Below are 23,181 nucleotides of genomic sequence, written 5' to 3' on the forward strand. Positions count from 1 at the left end.
AGAAAGAGGAAATGAAGGATGTGCCCTATGTAGTGGTTTTAGGATGCTTAATGTATGTGATGGTGAGCACCAGACCAGACATAGCTCATGCTCTAAGCATCCTAAGCCGGCTGATGTCCAATCCGAGCATTGAACATTGGAAGGCCTTCAAATGGTCATTAAGGTACTTAAAGAGCACTTGATATTATGGTCTGACCTATGCAGAAGCAAAAGGAGAACTGGAGTTGAAAGGGTTTGTGGATGCTGACTATGCCTCGAACAGAGATACGAGAAAATCAACTACTTCCAACGTTTTCATGACAATCCAGAACTACATATGCTAGAAAGTCCAGTTACAGTCCCCACTTCCTACGTTTTTATGACAAATCAGAACTGCATATGTTGGAAATGTTGGAAATTATTTTACCAGGATCTTAGATCTACTCACAAGTATGTTTATTAACATCCTAAATAAGAACTTTCTAAAACGATAAATTAAACACATATAAAGTTTAAGAAACCTTACATTGGGTGCAACAGAATAATATGACTCCTTCCGTTCAGATATCTAGCCCTTGATTCCTTTCTGTAGCAGAGCATTATCAATATCTGAACCTGGATCTCTTTCTCTGAATCTTTGATGCTGAATCTCCTTTGCTGATAATCTTTCTTCACGATCTTCCTCACTATGATTGAGGTATCACTTGCTGTGTGTGGGCACTACTCATACACTAAGAATTTCGAAATTCAAGAGGGAAGAGAAAGAAGAAGTGGCAGCTAAAGATAGGGAGAGAGAAAGGCTCAGGTTTTTCTCTGAAGGAAAAATAGAAAATTTAAGTGTAATTTTCCTGAAGCCTTCACTATCTATTTATAGCATTCCACTAGGGTTAGGTTTGAATTATTTGGCATTAAAATAATGAAAAAATCAGTTTAAATTCCTACAAAAGTGGCTGGCCCTATACAAGTGGATTTGGGCCTCACTTTTTGCAATTTTGCAGTTTTATCTTTTCTGCATCTGATTTTCTCAAAAACGCTAATTTTCTAATTCAACCATTTAAATGCTAATTCTAACTATTTAATAACTATAAATAATTATTAAACAATATTGTCATTTATCATATTTATTAATTGAACCATACAAAGTATCATAATTAACAAATATGCCCCTATAAACTCTTTCTTTACAATTTTGCCCTTACTTAGTGAAAAATTCACAAATAGACATAGTCTAATTTGAGAATTATAATTGATTAATCAAAACCAATTACATGAGTCTTACAAGCAATATTATCTCAACTAGTGGGGGGACCATGGGTCTATATAACCGAGCTTCCAATAAGTAGATCAAGAATTTATTACTAAAATTCACTAACTTATTATTAATTCTTCGTTGAATCCACGCATAGAACTTAGAATTGCACTCTCAGTATATAGAATGCTCTATATGTTCCACCATATAGACACATCATTAGTTATCCATTGTTATAATCCTAATTTGATCAATGATCCTCTATATGAATGATCTGTTGGGTTTTATGCCCTAAATAAAACTCATTTCATGTAATCAGATTTACTTATTAATAAAGATCAGAAATAACATTTTATGTTGCATGGTTCACATGATTTATTTCATGATTATATGTATATAATGTATGAATTCTTTTTAAGTCCAGAACATATGGGTTGGTTAAAGATTATAGTGTTGTCAGCATAGTGGAATATAATCTTTATTATATGTTCAAAAGTAGATTCCCTGATTTGTCAGAACACTGGATTTAGACTGACATGGTATAATCAGCGATAGGTATTCTTACACCTTGGAAAAGTGTTATGTCCTTTCTAGGACATTGGCAAAGTTTACCAGTATCGGATGCATGGAGTATGCATTGGAATGGACCGATATTGAACTTTGAATTAGATTTTGAAACTTACCGTAAACATCTATTCAATTCAATATCATAAGTTGATCCTAGATCACATGATCGAAATCCTGATATGGTTAGGCTCAATTTCAAGAGTATTATTCGTGTTCTTTGATTTGTTAGTTAAGCCTAATCTTTAGTCTGGGCAATACGTACATTTTGGGAACACAGTAGTGCAATTGAGTGGGAGCGCTAACATAAATATGGAATCTATAGCTTCTATTTGGCAAATAGAAGTAAAGGATGATTTCCTTCGAGCTTAACCAAACGAAGATAAATGGTGGAGATCTCATTTCACTTAGGTGAAATATCATTTATACAGGGTTAAGTGTTTTAAGGATAAAATACATTGTAGGGTGTTACGGTAATTTAATCCCCGTACGGTTGTAAATCATCTATATAGAGGATCATTGATCACATTAGGGTTATAACAATGGATAACTAATGACGTGTCTATATCGTGGAACATATAGAGCGTTTCTATATGACTGAGAGTGCAATTCCAAGTTCTAAGTGTGGATTCAATGAGGAATTAATAAGTTAGGGAATTTACTTGGTAAATTCGGTTCGACTTATTGGAAGCTCGGTTATATAAACCCATGGTCCCCATACTAGTTGAGGCCATACTGCTTGTAAGACTCAGTTAATTGATTTTAATTAATCAATTATAATTCTAAAAGTTAGACTATGTCTACTTTATGAATTCTCACAGTTTAAGGATGAAATCGTAAAGAAAAGGGTTTCTAGGTTTAATTATTAATTAAGAGACTTTGTATGTCTAATTAATAATTATTTTAAATGACAATATTATTTAATAATCTATTTTAGTTATTAAATAATTAGTTTTGGCATTTAAATGATTAGAATTGGAAAAATGGCATTTTTGGAGAAATTGAAATAAAATTGAGGAAACTGCAAAATCCAAGTGAGGCCCATTTTCCCTCTATGGCCGAGCACTCCCTTTTGTGTTTCCCAATTATTATTTTTATTTTTAATTGTCATGTAATTGCTAATCAAAGCCTAGCTATAATAGGAAAGTGGTGGATCACACTAAATAAGGCAGTTAATTGATTACACAGTAATTAAGGAAACTGTTTTATTTGGAAAGTTGTGCTCTCCCTTTTCCCTATATAAAGCAACCTTGCTCTCTTCTCTTGTATGGATGAAAAGCCACGAAATTAAGAGAGAAAAATAGAGAGAAATTTCGAAATCCTTGTGAGATGAGTAGTGCCCACACACATCAAGTGGTATCTCAATCATAGTATGGAAGACTATGGAATTTCTGCATCAAAGAAGCAGAAAAGAAGATCCAGGTTCAGATCTTGGTGATGCTCTGCTACAGAAAGGAATCAAGGGCTAGAGATCTGAGCGGAAGGAGTCATATTATTCCGCTGCACCCACTGTAAGGTTTTCTAACTTTATATGTGTTTATTTTCATTGTTTTAGAATTCATATTAGGTTGTTAATCCAACATACTTGTTAGTAAATCTAGATCCTGGTAAAATAATTTCCAACATGATCTACACAGTAAAGGGATTAGATTACCGTAACACCCTACTATGTATTTTATCCTTAAAACACTTGACCCCGTATAAATGATATTTCAACTTATGTGAAATGAGATCTCCACCATTTATTTTTGTTTGGTCAAGCTCGAAGGAGATCATCCTTTGCTTACTATTCGCCAGATAGAAGCTATAGATTCCATGTTTATGCTAGCGCTCCCACTCAATTGCACTACCGTGTTCCCAAAATGTACGTATCACCCTGACCTAAAAGTAGGCTTAACTAACAAATCAAAGAACACGAATAGCCTTTCAAGATTGAGCCTAATCATAACAGGATTAAGATCATTTGATCTAGGATCAACTAGGCGATATTGACTTGAATAGATATTACGGTAAGTTTAATAAATCTAAGTCAAAGTTCAATATCGGTCCCTTCCGATGCATACTCCATGCATCCAACCTGAGCTTTACTTTAACCAATGCTCTGGAAAGAACATAGTATTTCTCTAAATACAAGTAAACTCTTGTTGTAGATTATCATATCAGTAAAATCCTGTGTCTGATAAATCTAGGAAACTTTATTCACATAGTCATGTTTACTTTCTAATGTGATGACAGCACAATAAACAGGATCAAGTATGTGAAAAGGGTTTTAGATGAATTCATACATTATGTACATATAATCATGAAATAAATCATGTGAACCATGCAACATTAAATGTTATTTCTGATCTATATTAATAAGTAAATCTGATTATATTGAAATGAGTTTTATTTAGGGCATAAAACCCAACAAACTCCCACTTGCACTAATATAAAACAAAAAGTGCGTTTCAAATAATCTCAACACCTTGATATACAAATCAAGTGTAGTAGTAGTAAACTCCTCGTAATAGTTACTGAAAGGTTGAATTAAACACAACCTTTTCTCCACCATTACTCTTCCTTTAATCACAAAATCATTGATAATGTGAAATTCCTCTCTATATGTCTTACTCTCTTGGGATACTGGATTCTATACCTTTGGCAACTACTTTTGGTTAATCAGGAAATTAACACTAGTAGTTTAGGCAATTTGGAATGGTGCCAAAAATGTATAGAACTTTCCTTAGACTGAATAAGTACCTTTCCTGCAACTTTAATATTCAGTCCCTCTCTGGTAGACCTAGAGACTTCAGATAGGTTTTTACACTTCTCCAAAATCACTATTACACCCCAAGAGTAACCACCATCTTATCAGAAAGATTTACTAGCACAAAGGCAAATTTCGAAATCTAATATGGTGTAGTCTAAGAGTTTTTAAACACACCCTTATAGACTAACATATAGTTCCTCTTCTTAATCTTAGGATTTACTTGATTGTCTTCCAATGTTCTTCTCCTGGATTAATCTGATACCTACTCATTACTCCCACTCAACAGCAGGTGTCTGATCTAAGGCATACAAAAGCATATCTAAGACCTCTCACTGTTGATATAAGAAATTTTTTCATGGCTTTATATTTTCTGGAATAGTTAAGACTTTTCCTTAGATAAATAAAATCTATACCTAAGAAGTTGTGAAGCTTCTATAGATTGCCATTAGAAAGAAAATGCTTTAGCATCTTACTAAAGTAAGTTGCTTGCATTAGAGTAAGTAATTACCAGGTATACCACAAGCCATAGGTTTAGATAAACTCAAACCTATAATACTAGGAATAGGAAGTTTGTTAAGTCCATAGAATAGACTTATTAACTAAAATTTCCTTTTATGTCCTTGTAATAGAAAACTTTAGGTTATTCCATGTGAATGGATTAAACCATAGTTCTATTGGCTTTCTTCTTAGTTTCTTATCTTGACAATCCATTACTTGTTTAAACTCACAATGGATTTTAATCACTAGTGTCTCCCAAGTCATAAGAAGGTGAGTTCCTAGAAACTCTCCCACTACGACAAGGCACCGTGAATTATGTCTAAGAAAACTAAATGGTATTGATCTCTTCGGTTGTGACAAGACAACGTAGGCGAGTGGGATCATCATATGTTATATAAGATGATAGAACACTTTTGGAATCAAGAATTAAATATCTCCTTTATTTGCTACTTGTTTTTCAGACTTAGTCATTTTCTTAGAAAAGTAGTATTTGTTTGAACAAACACTTTCTTATCTATTGACAATGGGATGGTCCACCCCTAATCACTTAGAAAAGCTAACAAACCATGGTTAACAGTTCTAGCTTTTCTTAAGATTTTTGATTAGGTCATCCATGAATGTAGTAATGTTTTACATTAAGTATACAACCATTACATCATTCTGAAATTGTATTACCATAGAAGGAATTAGGCAACGACTAGTAACTAATCATTAACATGCAACTCGAAATTTCTGGGGATGTAAGTTTGGATATAATTCAAAAATCAATTTAATGATCTTTGAACTGCATATCTACTAACTATTTCTCCACCCCTATCAGTTCGCAAGATCTTTAACCACTTACCTTAATGGTTTTAACCATTGCTAGAAATTAATGAAATTTTTCAAACATTTCAAATTTCTTTGCTAAAAGGTATAATCTAGAGTTATCGTTTTAAGAGTACAACGAAAAACTCATATCCACCCCTGAATGTGCATCCATCTGCGAATGAGATGAACTACTTTCAGTGGATATAGGCATATTAACTCTTTGCAGAGATTGATCTTGTCAAATCCACTATGAACAAGATACAAATGCCATAGATTAAAAAAAATGTGGTAGTGTCTATGATGACATAGGTTTAGTTACATCAAAGAGTTCTTAGAATACTGCAAGTGGATCCTGGTCACAGAATACCTAACTCATATTCCATACAGTTTTAATCCATTAATAGAAGATGGATATTAAACACTTGAGAAAGTGTAACTGTATTGTATTCTGGAATTAGAAATATAAGAAAATTTCTGTTTGGATTTTAAAATTAAAGTCAAAGACTTAAATTCAACCAAATATAATGAGTAATTCTTTCTTGGACCACCACTACTAGTACAAACTCTAAGTCAGATTTGCCCATACAAGTAGGAGATTTCTAAGATTGAGGATTTATATCAATTGGGAATAGAATTTCGGGATTATAATCATATGCGTCATTTAATTTCTTAAGAGAAAATATAATGACATGAAATGATTTATAGACCATTCATCCAATGATATGTTTTTAAAGCTAATTCGAAATGAATAAGCTAAGAGGAATTAGGATAATTTCGTTTATAAATAAGAATCCAACGATACTTCGATTAGCGAAAGACAAAGTAATCTTATTTATATAATCTTCTTGTTTCATATTGTAAAAATACTAGTCCAAAGTGTCATCAATTGATGAACAGCTAGATGTTGCATATACAATATTTATCTTTCGAGATCTTACACTATTATGTATGTCTAATGGTGAAAATCCATTAGGGATTTATCTCATTAGAAAAACAAACATGTTAGACCAACAATGAAGATTCGAAATTAAACTACAACTTAATAACAGAAAATAACATGGTTCAATATAAATTCATACACAATTCAGAAATTATAAACATATAGCAAGTAGGAATGACTAGTGAAAATACTAAAACATACAATCCTAAATAATTTCCAAAGTTTTCAACAAACTGATACAAAGGTCCCTAAGAGGCGAGAGTCAAAGCATCATTTATTGAATAGAGTTGTCAGCTCATCTAAAATAGAAACCATTCTAGCAACCTTTTATTCGATCAAAATAAGAATCCAACGTTGTCCCGGTAGGCGAGAGTCAAGGTTATTCTCATTTTATGAGCTTCCACCATTGTTCCATGTTTTATGAGTTTATCTCTAAGTAGTCACCGTAGGGGAGAGTCTAAATAGAGACGAAAACTCACAAAACACTTATCAAATGAAGTCTTACGGTGTTAAATGCGTTCAACGAATAACCATCCATAGGGGGACAAAGTCTAGCGTCTCGAGGTTATATTGAAAACAATTAACTTTTGTAAGACCAACAATGGAGATCGAATATCTTAATAATAATCAAGCTCATTATTTAAAGTGAGTTGTATTTTCTTTGATTCTCTTTATTTGATTTATTTATTTTAAATATATATTTATTTAAAATTTCCAATTTAGAATGAAAAATTCTAAATATAAATTTTAATTTAATATTTATAAATTTTACTTAGATGGATATGAAAATAACATGAATTATTTCCATCTTAGTAATAATTTCCAATAAATATTTAGAAAAATATTCAATTTAAGTTGTTACAAAATTAATATAAATTAATTTACAACTCAAATTTAATTTTCTATAAATATATATTGCATTTCGAAAAATTAAAGTATTTAAGAATACAATTTTCGAAAATGCATGTTAAAATAAAAAATTAATCCTGGAAAAATTATTCTAATTTAATGTTGGCCCAAAATTAATTAATAAAATTAATTTACAACAAAAAATATAATTTTCCTATTTAATTAAATATATAAGAAAAATTTCAAATATTTAAGTATGATGATGAAAATCAACTTAAATATTAATTTTCTATTTAATTAAATACACTAGAAAAATACTTCAAGCAAAAATATCATCTATCTAGATTTTCCTTTGACTAATTAATTCAATTTCTAATAATATACTTTAATTCAATTTATTTTAAATTAATCAATAAATGAAAAAAAATCATTGATTTAAGTTGATCCAAGAATTAATTAAAATAAATAATTAATTTACAACTTAATCTATTTTTCAAGATAAAATTCGAAATTCTAGCATTTAAGAAATGCAATTTCGAAAATTGATTAATAAAATAAAGAAAAAATATATTTTGAAAATTATTTAAATTTAGTTGAAAAAATAAATTTCAACTAAAAATAATTTTCTATTTAATTAAATGTCATGAAAAAGAAATATTTAAGTATGATGATAAAAATCAACTTAGATATTCAATGCCTAAAATTCCTCAACTTAATTTTGAAATTTGAAATTCAAAAGATATTCAGATTTAAGTTGGTTAGTTGTAGATAACTAAATATCAACTTAAATAGGAATATTTAATGAATAATTTAAATTAAGTTCTAGAAAGAATCTAGATGGTTATAATTCTATATTTAATTAAATACAAGAAAATACATATAGTTTAGTTTAGAATAAAGAATTCTTTAAACTATAATTTTCTTAAAGCTTTTAAGAAAGCGTTATGGAAAGCCCAGTTACAGTCCCTGGTTGCCCTTTCCACCACGGAAGCAGAATTTATGGCTACCACAAAAGCTTTTAAGAAAGCGTTATGGCTTAGGGGAATTTTTTTTGAATTAAAACAACTGAGAGGAGGAGTGACTGTGTATTTAGATAGCCAGTCATTCATCCATCTTTGCAAGAACCCGGTTTATCATGAAAAGAGCAAATATTTCTCCCAGATTTGTTGTTATTACTAATAAAAGCATCAAAATCCCCAATTATAATCCAGGGGTCCAGGGGGTTTTTTGTCCAATATATTTAAGAAAATGCCAGGTGTGAGGCCTATTGGTAGCATTTGGTGTACTATGAAAACAAGTCAAATGAAAAGAGGAGATATGTAAAAGGGAAGAGCAAACATGGTAGTCAAAATGATTAATAGATTGATTGATAAGAGTAAATGTTACATCTGACTTCCATAATAGCATAAGACCCCCTCCACTACCTATTCTACCAATTTCAAGACCATCAAAAAACCTAAACCTATACTAACCCGATCTAAAGAACCATGAGCAAGTCTAGATTCTATTACAAATAAAATATCACATTTACAAATATTTATAAGGCCGAAGAGGTTGCAAAATTCATGGTTGCTCCTAAGACCTCGTGCATTCTAGTTGACAATCTTCATGGTGCTAGGCAGGCCTGCTCCTAATTAGGACCCTCCTTTGGAAAAGAATTAGTGTTTCCTAAAGTGGAACCTGAGCGAGCATGCTTGACCATGGTGTGAGTAACCCCATCAACTGTGATGGCTTTCCTTTTGAATGTGTCTTATGTGCCACCACTCACCTTCTTTTTATGGTTTTGTTTGGGGGCGTGGCTGAGATTCCCATTGAGAAAGTAGTAGGCAAGCCTTTCAACGTCTGACTTGTATCAAGGAAATGGATGATTTCCGAAAGTGGGACAGTGCAATGGCTTGAGACAACTGTGGCTGAGTGTCCCAAAGCTCTTGAATGAGAGGAGAGACCAGATACCAAAAATGTAAGGAATTTTTGACCCGAGTGGTTACGCATGGTAGCATTGAGTAGAGCTATGAAAGATGGCAAGGAGGATGGACTTTGAGGAAGATGAGTCGTAGACTCGAGAAAAGGGTTACTTTGGCTCCACTGTTATTGGCCAAGTTCAGTGGTGACATTAGCGGACATTAAGAGCCCAATTTTCTAGCTAATTTGTGCTCCCAAGGAGGGGGTCAGTGAAAGCCCAAACCTTTCCCTTAATATTCTCGTCATATTAGAGATATGGAGGGGTTGGTGATTCATCACATGCTTTCATGTAATCAAAACAAGCCTTGTTATAGCTATGTCCCATTCGACCACAAAAGAAATAAATATTAGGGAGTAATTCATATTTTAAGGTGAGCCAAACTATCTTTTTGATGCTTTGGAATTCGATAGAGATGCTTTTTGCAACATGTTTGGACACATTGAACATAACTCGTACCCTAAAATAGGGTCCCCAAGTTTCCTTAAGAGAGAGTTTATCAACCTCCAACAGAAAAGGTTTGTGGCTATCAGAGAGGCCAATTGCTCACTTTGTTTGAGTAAGGGTGTATTATGGACCTTAACTCAAAGGGGAACAGAATGAAGACTATCCCCATTAAGAGCTTCCAAGAAGCTTAGGATGTCAATAAGCATAACATTGTTGAGACAAACCCAAGGTTGTTGGACCATAACTCTTCTCCTATGTCCTTCACATCCAAATTCAACCAGGAATAAATTTGAAGGATGCTCAGTGATATTAACTGGGAACTGAGAGAGTTTGCTCCAATCTCTAGTCACGGTTTCTTGTAAGTGTTTCTTGTTGAAAGACTTAACAATATGCAGCTTGGCGATTAAGCAGATGTTAGGTGCATGTAAATTGGGATTAGTTTGTGGCAAGGAATCTCAGAGGGAGTGAGCAGTACTCTCTATATCTATGAGATTGAGAGCAATAGAGATGGAGCTAGCTAAGTCACCCATTTGTGGTAAGAAAAGAGGGAAAGCTAGATTAATTATAGAAAATGTAAACAAACGCAAACAAGAACAGAGGTTCCGTTTAAGGTATTTCCAACAAAATAAAATGAGTTATACATAAGCAGATTTTTTGAACATGTATTAATTTGGGAAGGAGTTTGTTGAAACCTTCTTCCATCACCATTAATTAACCAAAGCAGAAACCCTATGCACAAAAATGATGGATCCCCCATTCTTAAACCTATACTAGGTGAATCATTACAAAAGAAAACGGGTTTAAACATATTCACGCTATCAATCCAGGGTATCTTTCAAGGGAAATCACATGGTCTAATGGTGATTTTGCTTAAAACAGAGCCGAGATCAGAAGTAATCATGAGGAGATTTGTAAGGAATAGAAGAGAAATGACATTAGGGTAGAAATTTGGGGTAAGAGAGATCATACCTCTGATTTCCTCATAAATACTTGGTGTGAAATTTGGAGGATAGCTCATAACTCCTTTGCCATGTTGATCTATTCTTGGGCAGGATCGGAGGCTAGGTTGGAGAGGATGAGCGGAGCAGCCACCAAGCCTGGAGGAGCTGGGACGAAGACCAGGTTCCATAATGGGAAAGTCATTTAGGTTGGAAAAAATAGAGAAAGCCTTAGTTACTTGCATTGTGAACATAGAGAAATTGGAAAGTTCATTAGAAAGTCCAAATTGAGTATATATAATACTTTTTTTGAAATTTGTAACACAAAATGACAAGATTTACCATTTCAATAAACTAGTCCATCATTTATTCTTCAAGCTCTGGTGCCATTGCATTGACTTGTCCTTTTTTTTTTTTTTTTTTATAATGTAACTTCATAAAGATAAAAACAAAGAGTACAAATTATAGTCATCAAATGCTCGGACTACAACCATTCCAAACAATCTCTTTATCTAATCCTAAAATTCTCTTAGACAAAATATGAGCTGCAATATACAAATTTCTATGTACATAACTAAGATAAACATTAGAAAAATCAAACAAAGAGATATTAACATCTTGCAACAAATCAGATAATAAAGAGCTATCCTTCCACTTATGCTTTATTTTATTTACAATAACTTGACAATCAGATTCAACCTCAATAATAAAAAATTTAACAACAGAACACCATTTTAACACAACTTTTAAAAGAAATTATTAAACTAGGAATTGGAGAAGATAGTCCAACAACTTCTTCACCTCTACTATTCTCAACAATAGTTTTAATACCAACTTTTCTATTCTTCATATCAGTTGTAGCATCAACACTAAATATAGAAACTTGAAGGAGGAAACTTCTAACCTCTGACAATTATATCTTCTATCTTTGATTTCAACATCATTATTGTTATTAGCAAAACCAATTTTTTTGAAAAACCTTTCATTCTTTTTATTCCAAACAAACCACATCATTCCCAAAATTAACATCATATATTCTTTCTTTAAAGTTTCAAAAGCCTTCAACATAAACTCTTTGATATCATAAAGCCTATTGTTGTTATAAAATTCTTTAAAAGAGGAGTTTTACCAAAAAAATAAAATAAAATGGAACAATGTATCTCTTTTACAATCCTAGAAAATGGTGAAAGATCTTCATAAAGACAATTCACTCCATAACCAAATTTACACTAATTTTTTTTAATCAAATGTAGCATACACATTCAACTTTTAAGCATCTTTCCAAAGATTTATTTTTTTGAAAGAATATGTCAAATAATTTAATCCCATAATATACATCTACAATGCTCTTAATTTAGAAATAATTTTGATAAAATGTTATCTATATCAAGCTACTTTCAAAGAGTAAGATTTTTTTTACTTTTCTTATTTGGGAAAGAAGGTACTAGAATTGTGTCTTTTATTACTTTTCCTACCAAAAAAAAAAAAGAAAATATACGTATACACATACATATACGTATACTTCACGTATATATGTATGTGTATTTATTATATATTATATTATTATTCATACTATATCTTTCTCATATACAATAAAGAGGGTTATTCGCCTCTTGTTCATTTTACAACCATGTCCTCCTCTTTCAATTTAGGGCTTTGATGTATTTTCCTATATAATTTTTCTTCATTTCTTCATTTTTTTTTGGGTCTGTATTTTTTTTTCACTTCCACACTTGTTGTTCTCATACCCAATCGAATTTTACATATAGTTTTTTCCACCAAGTGTTTCCCTCCTAAAACTCTTGTCTTGTTTTGAAGATCATTACAGTTCATATTACGATTCAAAAGATTGCATCTACGTTTCTGGACGATGCTATGATCTCACTATGTTGAATAGTCAGGTGAGGTTTTGTTGTAAGAAGATTTACAATTAAGGGTTTGAATTGTTGTTTTTTTGTTGGTTATTTATGGCATTTCAGTGAAAATTCTTTTGTGGGTATTTAAAATTGGGCTTGATTTGTACTTGTGTTTGGCCGCATTGGTTGATTTATAGCTCTAGTGTTTCTTGATGTACTTTATTATTTGGTTATAGTGAAAGTATAGATTTTGAAATTAAGGTTTGTAGAGTTGAATGCATTTCTTTTTTTCCACTTGAGAGATCAGCGGTGAGCTAGCAAGTATAGAAATGATTGAATTTTAAACTAATTATGTGTTGGGTTTGGGAATTGTGGATGGATTCTGAGTTTTAAGATGAAGTTTTCAAGTAATTTAATATTGTTTGTGTTTGGAAAAAAGTTTCTCTCTACTTTAATTATGGTAGCAATTTTTGTTTCTAATGTGTTTGGTGATGTATTAAGTAGGGAAAAGCTTTATTTGAAACAAGTTATTCCATTTGAATTGTTTTTTAGTGTTATAATGTTCATGATTTTAGAAACAGGAATATCCATGAAGCATTATGTGATAATGATAATGATAGTGATACTGTTTTTGTTATTTTTTTTTTTTTTTCAATTTAGGAATGGTTGTGGTGGGTTACATAACTGTGGAGGTGATTTTCTGTGCTAGATTGAAACTTTTATGATAATATAATGGATTGCAACAAGGATGAGGCAGTTAGGGCTAAGGATATTGCTGAGAGGAAATTTAATGAAAAGAACTATGCTTCTGCTAAGAAGTTTGCTCTGAAGGCTCAAAACTTGTATCCTGGGCTGGATGGTCTTTCCCAAATGCTGACAACACTCGATGTTTACATATCAGCAGACAACAAAATCGGTGGGGAACCCAATTGGTACGGCATACTTGGTGCCAATTCATGGGATGATGATGAGACAATTAAGAAACAGTATAGAAAGTTGGCTCTTGTGCTTCATCCGGATAAAAACAAATCTATGGGTGCAGAGGGTGCATTTAAGCTAGTTTCAGAGGCCTGGAGTTTGTTATCGGACAAGGTTAAGAGACTAGCATATAATCATAAGAGGAATTTAAGAGGATCTCAACCGAAAGTTCAGACCCAAACCGGGGGTCCATCAGCAGCATCCAATGCAAATGGTCGTCAACACCCTACAAATAATGTGACTTCTAAAGTTAAAACTCAGCAAACTAATTCTCGGAAAGGTTCCACTCCGGCTCCTTCGTTTAAGAAGAATGATACTTTTTGGACTATTTGCAATCGGTGCAAAACACATTATGAGTATCTTAGAATTTATCTAAATCACACCCTTCTCTGCCCCAATTGTCATGAGGCCTTTGTGGCTCTAGAGAAGGATCCGCCTCCAAATGTTTTTAAGCAATCCAATTGGTCTTCTCGTCAACATCCAAATGCAGGACAGACTACTGCGAATAGCAACACGATTAATTTTGGCAAGAACTTTCCAGGTACTCAAAATGTGGCACCTGGGTCTGCGGGTGCCAATTCGTTCACTAAGTCAAATTACCAGTGGGAGTTCTCCAAAACAACAGGTGATCGTAGCTCGGTAGCAACATCCTCTGCTGCTGCTCAAGCTGCAAGTGTGGTTCAACAAGCAAGTGACCGGGTGAAAAGGGAGCGAGAGGAAAGGCAATCAATTGCTGATTGGGAGAGGAGTCAGCTTTTCAAGGATTTAACTAATCCTTCTGATAAAGTAGAAAGACCATTGAAAAAGAGAAACTCGGAAAACAATCTCATGAATGGTTACAGGGGCTTTGGTGCTAATCAAACGGGCACAGGAAATGGAGTCGATGGTGTTGGCAGTGCATATGAAATTAGAAAAGGGAATGCTGATATGAATAAGACATTTGAAACTTATGGCAAGTCTAATAGCTTGAGAGAATTGTCATATACTGAAACTAAGATTATGCTTATGACTAAGGCGAGAACCAAAATCTGTAGTATGCTTGAGATGTGGAGATCAATGAGTGTAGCAGACGCCGAATACAAGCAAAAGGAGAAAGATAAAGTGAATAAGAAGCAGAAGAAGGTGGTGAAAGGTGACAAAGAGAGTTCGAGACATGGTAACTCTTCTGTTACCAGTAAGAAGCATGTTTCTGGTAACTTAGCTGATGGTGCAGAGACAGAGGGAGATGCCCACTCACCCGGTTCAATCAATGTACCTGATCCTGATTTTCATAATTTTGACTTGGACAGAACTGAAAATTCCTTTGGAGAGGATCAAGTCTGGGCTGCTTATGATAATGATGACGGGATGCCACGGTTTTATGCTCGCATTCACAAGGTTCTCTCTTTAAAGCCATTTAGGATGCGGATCAGCTGGCTTAATTCAAGGAGTAATAGTGAATTGGGTCCCATGGACTGGATAGGCTCTGGTTTTACCAAAACAAGTGGGGAGTTCAGAATAGGAAAGCATGAAAGTACTGGGACATTAAATTCTTTCTCTCACAAAGTCAGTTGGAAAAAAGGCCTGCGTGGAGCAATTAAGATATATCCCCAAAAGAGTGAAGTTTGGGCTGTTTATAAAAATTGGTCACCTGAGTGGAATGAAGGAACTTCTGACGAAGTGATACATAAGTATGAGATGGTGGAAGTACTTGATGATTTCAGTGAGGAACAAGGTGTTTCTGTTGCTCCACTAGTTAAGGTTTCTGGTTTCAGGACGGTGTTCCGTATGCACATGGAACAGAAAGAAGTCAGGAGAGTTCCTAAAGAAGAGATGTTTCGGTTCTCGCACCAGGTCCCTTATCACCTGCTAACAGGTGAAGAAGCTGATAATGCTCCGAAAGGTTGTTATGAATTAGACCCGGCTGCTACCCCTTTGGAACTGATTCAGGTGACGACAGAAGCTAACGAGTTGCCACCAACGGAGAATGGCACAAGAGTGGCAGAACAGATGCCTCCAAGTACTCCAACTAGAGAAGCAGACGAAACCAAGAACATTGCTTCCAGAAGTGAGGAAGCAATGGTAGCAACTTCCTAAGTGTCCCGACCTTCTCTATTGCAGCTTGTCGTACTCTTCGTTCCTTCGTTCCTTTATACACTTTTCCACTGCTCTGGTGAGTTTCAGTGCTCTTTTTCACGTCTATGTTTGAGTTGGCTTAATAATATTAATGTGATAGTTATTTACATACGAGTTAGTTAAGAAGTCATGTTCAGTAAAATTGGCATTAGCTTTCCAATAATTGGTATTTGGGTTTTGTTTTGATTGTTTGATAGGAAGAGAAAAATTCAGAAACTGATAAGGTCAATGATGGATTTGTGGGGTTGCCATTTAGCCTGATTTGTTTGCTCGAATCACTTGATGAAATTTATGAATAGAAACAGAGCACCTTTCATATATACTTTTAAACAACAAAACCTTTTTTTTCCCTTTCTAGCTGGCCAACTAATGCTTGTTCTTAAATCTAAGTTTTTGATCATGAATTGTATCACAGCTGCTGGGCATTTCTAGTGAATGAATCCTGCTGGCTTGTTCTCTATTTATTTTAATATTTTGTTGTGTTTTTTTTTGATTTCTATGCTACTCATATATGTTATGTTAATTTAAATTGACTATCTGATTTAGATTACTGTAAAATAATTTCATTAGTTTTGGAACTTTATTAACTACGGCTCCTTATTTATTTCTGTATTTCTGCTTTGATATATAGTATATATATAGTCATATTTTTATATGGAATAGAATTACATAAATAAGTTATCTGACTAATCTAATATATAATACACTGATCAATGTTTACTTAATTAATAATCAGAATCCATTCAAAATAAATAAATAAATAATAATAATCAGAATTAGAAATTTTGTTTTAGTGTGCCCTCTATTTTCTTCTCTTTGTTGTTCATATATACGTGTATAGATATAAATTATGTTCAATTTAATTGACTTTGTTTGATTTAAATCACTGTACAATAATATCATCTTAGCTAAATATTATTTTGGACTTTTTGTTTTGCAAAAGTTAACGATTGGATCCTTTATTTAGTTAAACGACAAATTGGATCTTGTGTTTTCTAAAATTGTATGAAATAGTGTTTTTATCAAAATATAATTTAATAATAGTCTGACCTGGAGGTGTATATGAACAAATTGATTAAATTTTTTTATATTTAGTCGTGCTAGAAACTAGCCTCAGGTTGGTTATGTTAAAAAAAATTGACCAAAATTGAGCTTAAGGGTACTATTTTGTACGATTTTAAAAAATATAAGATTTAATTTGTCATTTAACAAAACAGAAGAGTTTGGTAACTTTTGCAAAACATCCAAAATGGTATTTACCTTCGTATCTTTAGTTTTGAATTTGTATTATAAACTACTATTTCAATGTTTCTGTATCTCTAATTTTGTGCAAGTACGAATATATATATATGTAATTATTACTAATTTATTTACATGTTTCTATAATAATACTCCAATGTGAAATTAATAGGAGGAATAATTTCAATATCACTTAGGTTTGTCTTTGTTTCTAATTTTGTCTACTTTTCATCTGAGCACTGCTATGAGGCCATACCACCAAGGTGTCTAGCACCTCTACGACGTGGTATCTTATAGTTGGTTAGCGGTTCTTTATAATATTTATTAAATTAAAATAAGTGGGACCCGATATTAAATTGTACCAATAGCGATGTTACACCTCATAAGGGTGTTAGGCACTCCGGGTGCCCCTTTAGCATTTCTCTTTTCATCTCATTTTCTTCAGTTAACTCTGACATCCATGTGGTTTTTGCACAGCTATTATTTGCCTTGACTCCTTTCTCCAAAACCCCTTGTTGTGAATATGTAGCTAGGGCTACTCTATTAATATATAGGGAAACCTCCATCAATTGATTTTGTTTACTCATAAAAATGTGTGTTTTCATTTTTTAAATAGAGTTTTCGCAATTTGGGTTACTGTTAGTCATAGTTGAGTGCTCATGTATAGCAACCACACACACCCACATGGATAAAATTTACGGAATGTGCAAGGATTAAACGTAATGACTTGAAATTCAAATGGTCTCATTTCTATGCTAGATGTTACTTAATTTTTTATATGAGTTTATTTTTTATTCTACCTAAGAGGAGTAGCTCAAATGGTCAGACATGTGATTTGCTCTCACAATGTCTGAGATTCGATTCCCTCCTAAGTATCTACATAAGAATTGCGGGTTAGGTGGGGATCCTAGTTTCAAATATGTATTTTTGATTCTTTCTTACTTTTGGTATTTGTATAATAAGTTGAACAAAGATAGGAATTATAAAATTATGTATATTCTCAGAAATTGAACCTCATAAGCTATACGAGTTATTTGGTTTATTGAATCAATTAACATATTTGTTGATGGTTAAGATCTTTAGACAATGAAATCGATTTTGATGTTGATTATTGGGTTGGGTTTAATGAATCATTTGTCGTTTTGTCGTTTACCTGTGCTTGAGTAGCATGATAATGAAACAAAGAGGCCATTTAGGCTTTTGAAAAGGAACTAAATGATTTGGTTAGTAATTTGGTACTTACTGCATGCTATAGAAACTGGTCCCCTCTGCCTTAGAGAAATTAGAGTACTTTTTCCTTCATAATTCAAAAAATTACTTATAGTTACTTTCTATAATTATGCTCATTACAGTTTCTTAATCCATTAGTGTTTCAATCTTATCATCATGTCTTTTTCACCATACATAGCTATTGATCGTCCTTAAACTAATTACTGATTTTATTTATCTTCTAATCTGTTGAAGGAACATCCATGTTACTTATGATTGCAATTATGATTTAGGAATTGTTTACTAGTTAGAGCTGTTTTGTTTAGTTAGATAGTTTAATCATTCTAATAATAATTTCAGATTGATTATCGATCTTCTAATTTAAATGGTTCATAGCTAGCGAAAATGTGCTTCGTTTGCCCGACTGCTAGATGCTTTTTGAATGGTGTGTTTTATTTTAAGCTAATCTTTTCTTAGACTTTATAGATGTTAAATGTTTAGGACCCTGTTTTATAGTAGATAATTTATTTTTTTACTTGTTCGTTCCTTATTAATTTATCTTTATTTTATGCCTCTTCTCATTAGAGTGTTGTAATGTTTTTGTAGGGGATTTTATGGTCATTCACACAGAAGTTATAGTTTCCATGGCGGCTTTAGATTGGTCTCTTTTTGATTGGGCTTCCATTACATTTTGTAGAGACTTGTTTGATTTTGGTCTCTGATTTCTCTAAGAGATCCTTGTATTGTAATGAGATAGGGTCTTCGTTAGTGGATATCGCAAGTTTATTTATCCGATTTTCCTGAAGTATTTCTAATTCATGTTTGACGTTCGGCCATAAGGCTATTCATGAATTGGTTGTGTATACATTCAGGATGGATGGTAAATTTGTTTGGTTGGAAAGTTTCTCCTTTTTTTTTAGATGTAATACAATCCGATTATTTTCAATGAAATTTATGTTCATTGTTAAAACAAAAAAACTGTAGTGTTTTCAATGTGCTTGGCAAAACTTTTGTTTTCACTTAATTCTTCTTTTCTCAATAACATTAACCCTGTAAATTGTTTGAATACCATTCAAATTCAACATATTTGAGTTTTATCGAAAAAATTCCATGGATAACTATTAGATCTTACAATTATGAATTATTAAATTAATTTTCTCTATTTTAATGACATTTGATTTATATATAGTTATTTGGCACTATTTTTTTCCTTTTTCTTTCATGTCTATGGAAATTTTATGTGGAACATCATATTTTCACAATCTAATAGCTCGTGTGACAGAGAAAAACAACATTCGTGTAAAGGAACATTTTCCTTCATTAGTCATACAAACATATATACATATATGTATAAATTTAGACATTTTTCCTGGGTCTTCAGTTTTATATAGGTGGAATGGAATGGAATGGAAATGAAGAAACATCTTTTCTTTTGTGTGTGTGTGCAGAGTAGGTATGTTTTCATTTTATCTAATACTCTTACATAGCCTGGAATTGTGGTGGCAATAAGGTTTTATTGTTTATCCATGGAATTGCCTCTGGAAATTGATACGAGTTAACCATATCTATTAAAAAAAATTTAAAGACATAAACTTACATTATAGGGTTTATGATATGTAATATTGTGAACTTTGTTGAGAATACTATTTTGTAACCAAACAAAACTCCTATTTGGGAAAGTTGTGGTTGGATTGAAGGCTAACATTCATCATTACGAATTTAAAGCATGTTTGTGGTAGAGTTTGTTGGTGTGGAGTGGACAATAGCCCGTGGAAGAGTGGTTAAATTCCTTATAGACATTTATCATATTGGCTCCATAGAATCTCAAAAATCCAAACAATGGAAATTAATAAGGTTGCCAAATCAGAATTATTTTGGGTACTTATGCCGCTATTTATCCTTAAATATATTAACATTTGAGTAATTATTTTTTTTAAAAAATATAATAATTGTGTGTTGCTAAAATAATAATATAAAACTTAAGTGCTTTACTATAAACAACTAAAAGAGTAATTTGCAGCAAAAAAACTTAAGTTTAATTCCCAGTTGTAAATAAATACCTAAATTTAATTTTTGGCAGTAGTAATACCTACGTTATAATTTTGAAACTTTTTGTAGGTACCTGGCTGTAAAATGTTAAATAAATTGCCACGTGACAATTACTAATTGGTCCAAGTCATTAAATTTTTATTTTTTTTTAAAAAAAATTAATTTAAATATACCGATAAGAAAATGACACTTGGATAATGACTTAATATTTAATAGTCAGGTATATACAAAGTTTCAAAAATATAACTTAAGTATTATTACTGCTAAAAATTAAATTTAGGTATTTATTTACAATTGGGAGTTAAGGCAAATTACTCTAACTAAAAATATTGACAAAACTACCTAAACCTTTTAAATATCGCATGTTTTTAGGGATTATTTCACAAATATAAAAAAACAGAAATACAGTTTTACGGAATTTTAAATATTTTTACAATTTTTTTGATTTTATTTACAGAAAATACGGTATTTTTATGTTATACTCTTATTAATTTGTTGTTGATTTTTTGTTATTTGTATGTTATTTTCATGTTACTTTTATGTAGTTTTCTTGTTTTTTTTCGTATTATTTCTATAGAAAACTGTAAAAATGTAAAGGAAAAATATTTAAACGTAAAAATGTAATTTTTTTTTTTTTTTTATAAAAAATAGTACGTTATAGAATTTTTTTTTTACAAGTTCTTATGAAAGCAAGTGTAAATAATATAATACAAATATAAAACAACATGAAAATAATATAGTATAATAGTGTGAAAATAATGTAAAACAATAGTTCATATTTTTATTGAAGAAATTACACTATATATCTTTTTTAAATTGATGCATTTAATTTTTACCTATTCTTTTAAAATTTATTATGTTTACCTTTTTTTTTTTTTAATAATTCTATAAATTTAATCCTTATTATTTCACGATAGTCTCTATTTTTCTCTAACCAAAATTTTGTTCCAACTTTCCCACATACTTCCGTCTCCAAATTAAATAACGCAATCTATTATGTTTGAAATTGTGTCTTAATTATGTGAGAGTATGAAGGTAATTTTGGTATAATACTCATAAAAAGAGGAATATTTGAATTAAATTTTATTTGGATGTAAATTTGATTAATCTTTAAAAGAAGGTATTCTTCAACTTCTCCCATTTTTTATTTATACAGTAGAACCTCTATCTAAAAATACTCTATTCAAGAATAATCTCTAATTTGTTATAAAAAAATCAAGTCCCAATTTGGGCCACTTATAAATAAAAAATAACATCTAAATTGTAATTAGTTATATATTTTTTAAGTCACATATTAATAAAGTATACCTCTATATAAGAATAATTACATCTTCTTTTTTTTTTTAGAAAAGTTCTGTTATTACAAATCAATCGTTTACAACAACACAAAAAATAGCCGAGGGTAATTCCTCAAGCCAAATACAATCATTATCCTGCACTAAAGCATGTTTCGATAATCCATGAGCAGCATGATTAGCATCTCGTCTAACATGACGAACACAAGCTAAGGGGAGATTGGATAAATGATAATGAACATCCGCAACCAAATCGTGAAAATAAGACTTAATGGGTATTGGATTGTTAATAGCATTAGCAAGAAGTAGAGAATCTATTTCAATAAAATCCAATATTGTAGATTCAGACTCCTAGCAAAAAGTAGACCATGGAACATGGCCTTAGCTTCCATTTCTTGAGGCTGATAGCAACCATGCACTAACTTTGACATTGCAGCCTTGACACACCCAGAGGAATTCCGAATAATTACATCTTAATAATATATATACATATATTTTGTAAATTTATTTACGTAAAATTAATAATTTTATTCCAAATTGTAATACATGTATAAATATTATATTTACTCAAAAATAATCCTATTATGATATAGTACTATTAATGATTGTTTATTTTTATTATTGTTACATTAATATTTTTTGGTATTTTAATTTTCTTTTTTTAGTGTAACTCTATTTAGTTTTAATCTTTCTCAATTAGAATATAATTTGTTTGGTCCTAAGAGTATTTTTAGATAAAAATTCAACTGTATAAAAAATTAATTTGTAAAATATGAAGAAAAGAAAACTATAGATCTATACTTTTGTAATTTGTTTTGTTATTTTTGGATTTTTAGGAAAATATCCATTTTAATTTCAAAACAGGGAGGGGATTGTATCTTTCCATAGGAGTCGTGTGAAATACTCCAACTAGTAATATTTCTATTTTAATTACCTATCATATTGAACATAATTAAAAAGTTAATTGTATAGGATTTGAAAATTATATTTTCTAAAAAAGTGAATTGAAACAAAAAATTGAATTAGTTTGTGAAAACTTATGAATTTATTTTTAAAAAATGTGATTGGCATGTTCTTTTTGTTTTTGTTGAATGGTGTAATGTTATTTATTGTTTTTGAATTTAATAATAAAATAAATTTGTAATTTTAAAATGAAAAAATAAGAGAATATTTAGAGAGTTTTTGAAATAATGATTTGAAAACAAATAGAGGATACATAAAAATTATGTTTTTTTTTTAGCTTAAAATTTAGAATTTGATTTGGATATAGTTTTTGAAAATAGTTTAAGTGGCCCCAACTCTTTTAAATTTTGAAAATGATAAAACAGTTTTCAAATCCTATGCCAACAAATAAGCTAAATATATTGGTGCAAGGCAATCTCAAAACTACTGATAATTGTGGAGTAAATGATGCATCTTACTAAAGTTTCCACACATAACACTTTCTCATAGAG

At 31.4% G+C, this 23,181-nt stretch overlaps 1 protein-coding gene across 5 annotated transcripts; it reads left to right on the forward strand.

Annotated features, from left to right (window-relative positions):
• The first annotated feature begins 12,565 nt into the window (after positions 1 to 12,565).
• On the forward strand, positions 12,566 to 19,284 carry LOC115716004 (uncharacterized). 5 transcript variants are annotated; one of them, XR_004011508.2, is made up of 4 exons: positions 12,566 to 12,887; positions 13,503 to 15,972; positions 18,744 to 18,828; positions 18,990 to 19,284. XR_004011508.2 is itself a non-coding variant. In XM_030644692.2 (2 exons), the coding sequence occupies exon 2, from the start codon at positions 13,575 to 13,577 to the stop codon at positions 15,894 to 15,896; it is 2,322 nt and encodes a 773-aa protein (XP_030500552.2). In that variant the 5' UTR covers positions 12,566 to 12,887; positions 13,503 to 13,574; the 3' UTR covers positions 15,897 to 16,405. The 5 variants fall into 5 exon arrangements, 1 of the variants encoding a protein (XP_030500552.2); XR_009687784.1 differs by having other exon boundaries at positions 13,552 to 15,972; XR_004011506.2 differs by lacking the exon at positions 18,744 to 18,828.
• Positions 19,285 to 23,181: the final 3,897 nt, after the last annotated feature.

This window comes from Cannabis sativa, chromosome 5 (assembly GCF_029168945.1).
Source record: "Cannabis sativa cultivar Pink pepper isolate KNU-18-1 chromosome 5, ASM2916894v1, whole genome shotgun sequence".
Taxonomy (NCBI): domain Eukaryota; kingdom Viridiplantae; phylum Streptophyta; class Magnoliopsida; order Rosales; family Cannabaceae; genus Cannabis; species Cannabis sativa.

Excerpts from the sequence above, each read along its gene's own strand:
- LOC115716004 (XM_030644692.2), top strand. The coding sequence starts at position 13,575 with ATGGATTGCAACAAGGATGAGGCAGTTAGGGCTAAGGATATTGCTGAG.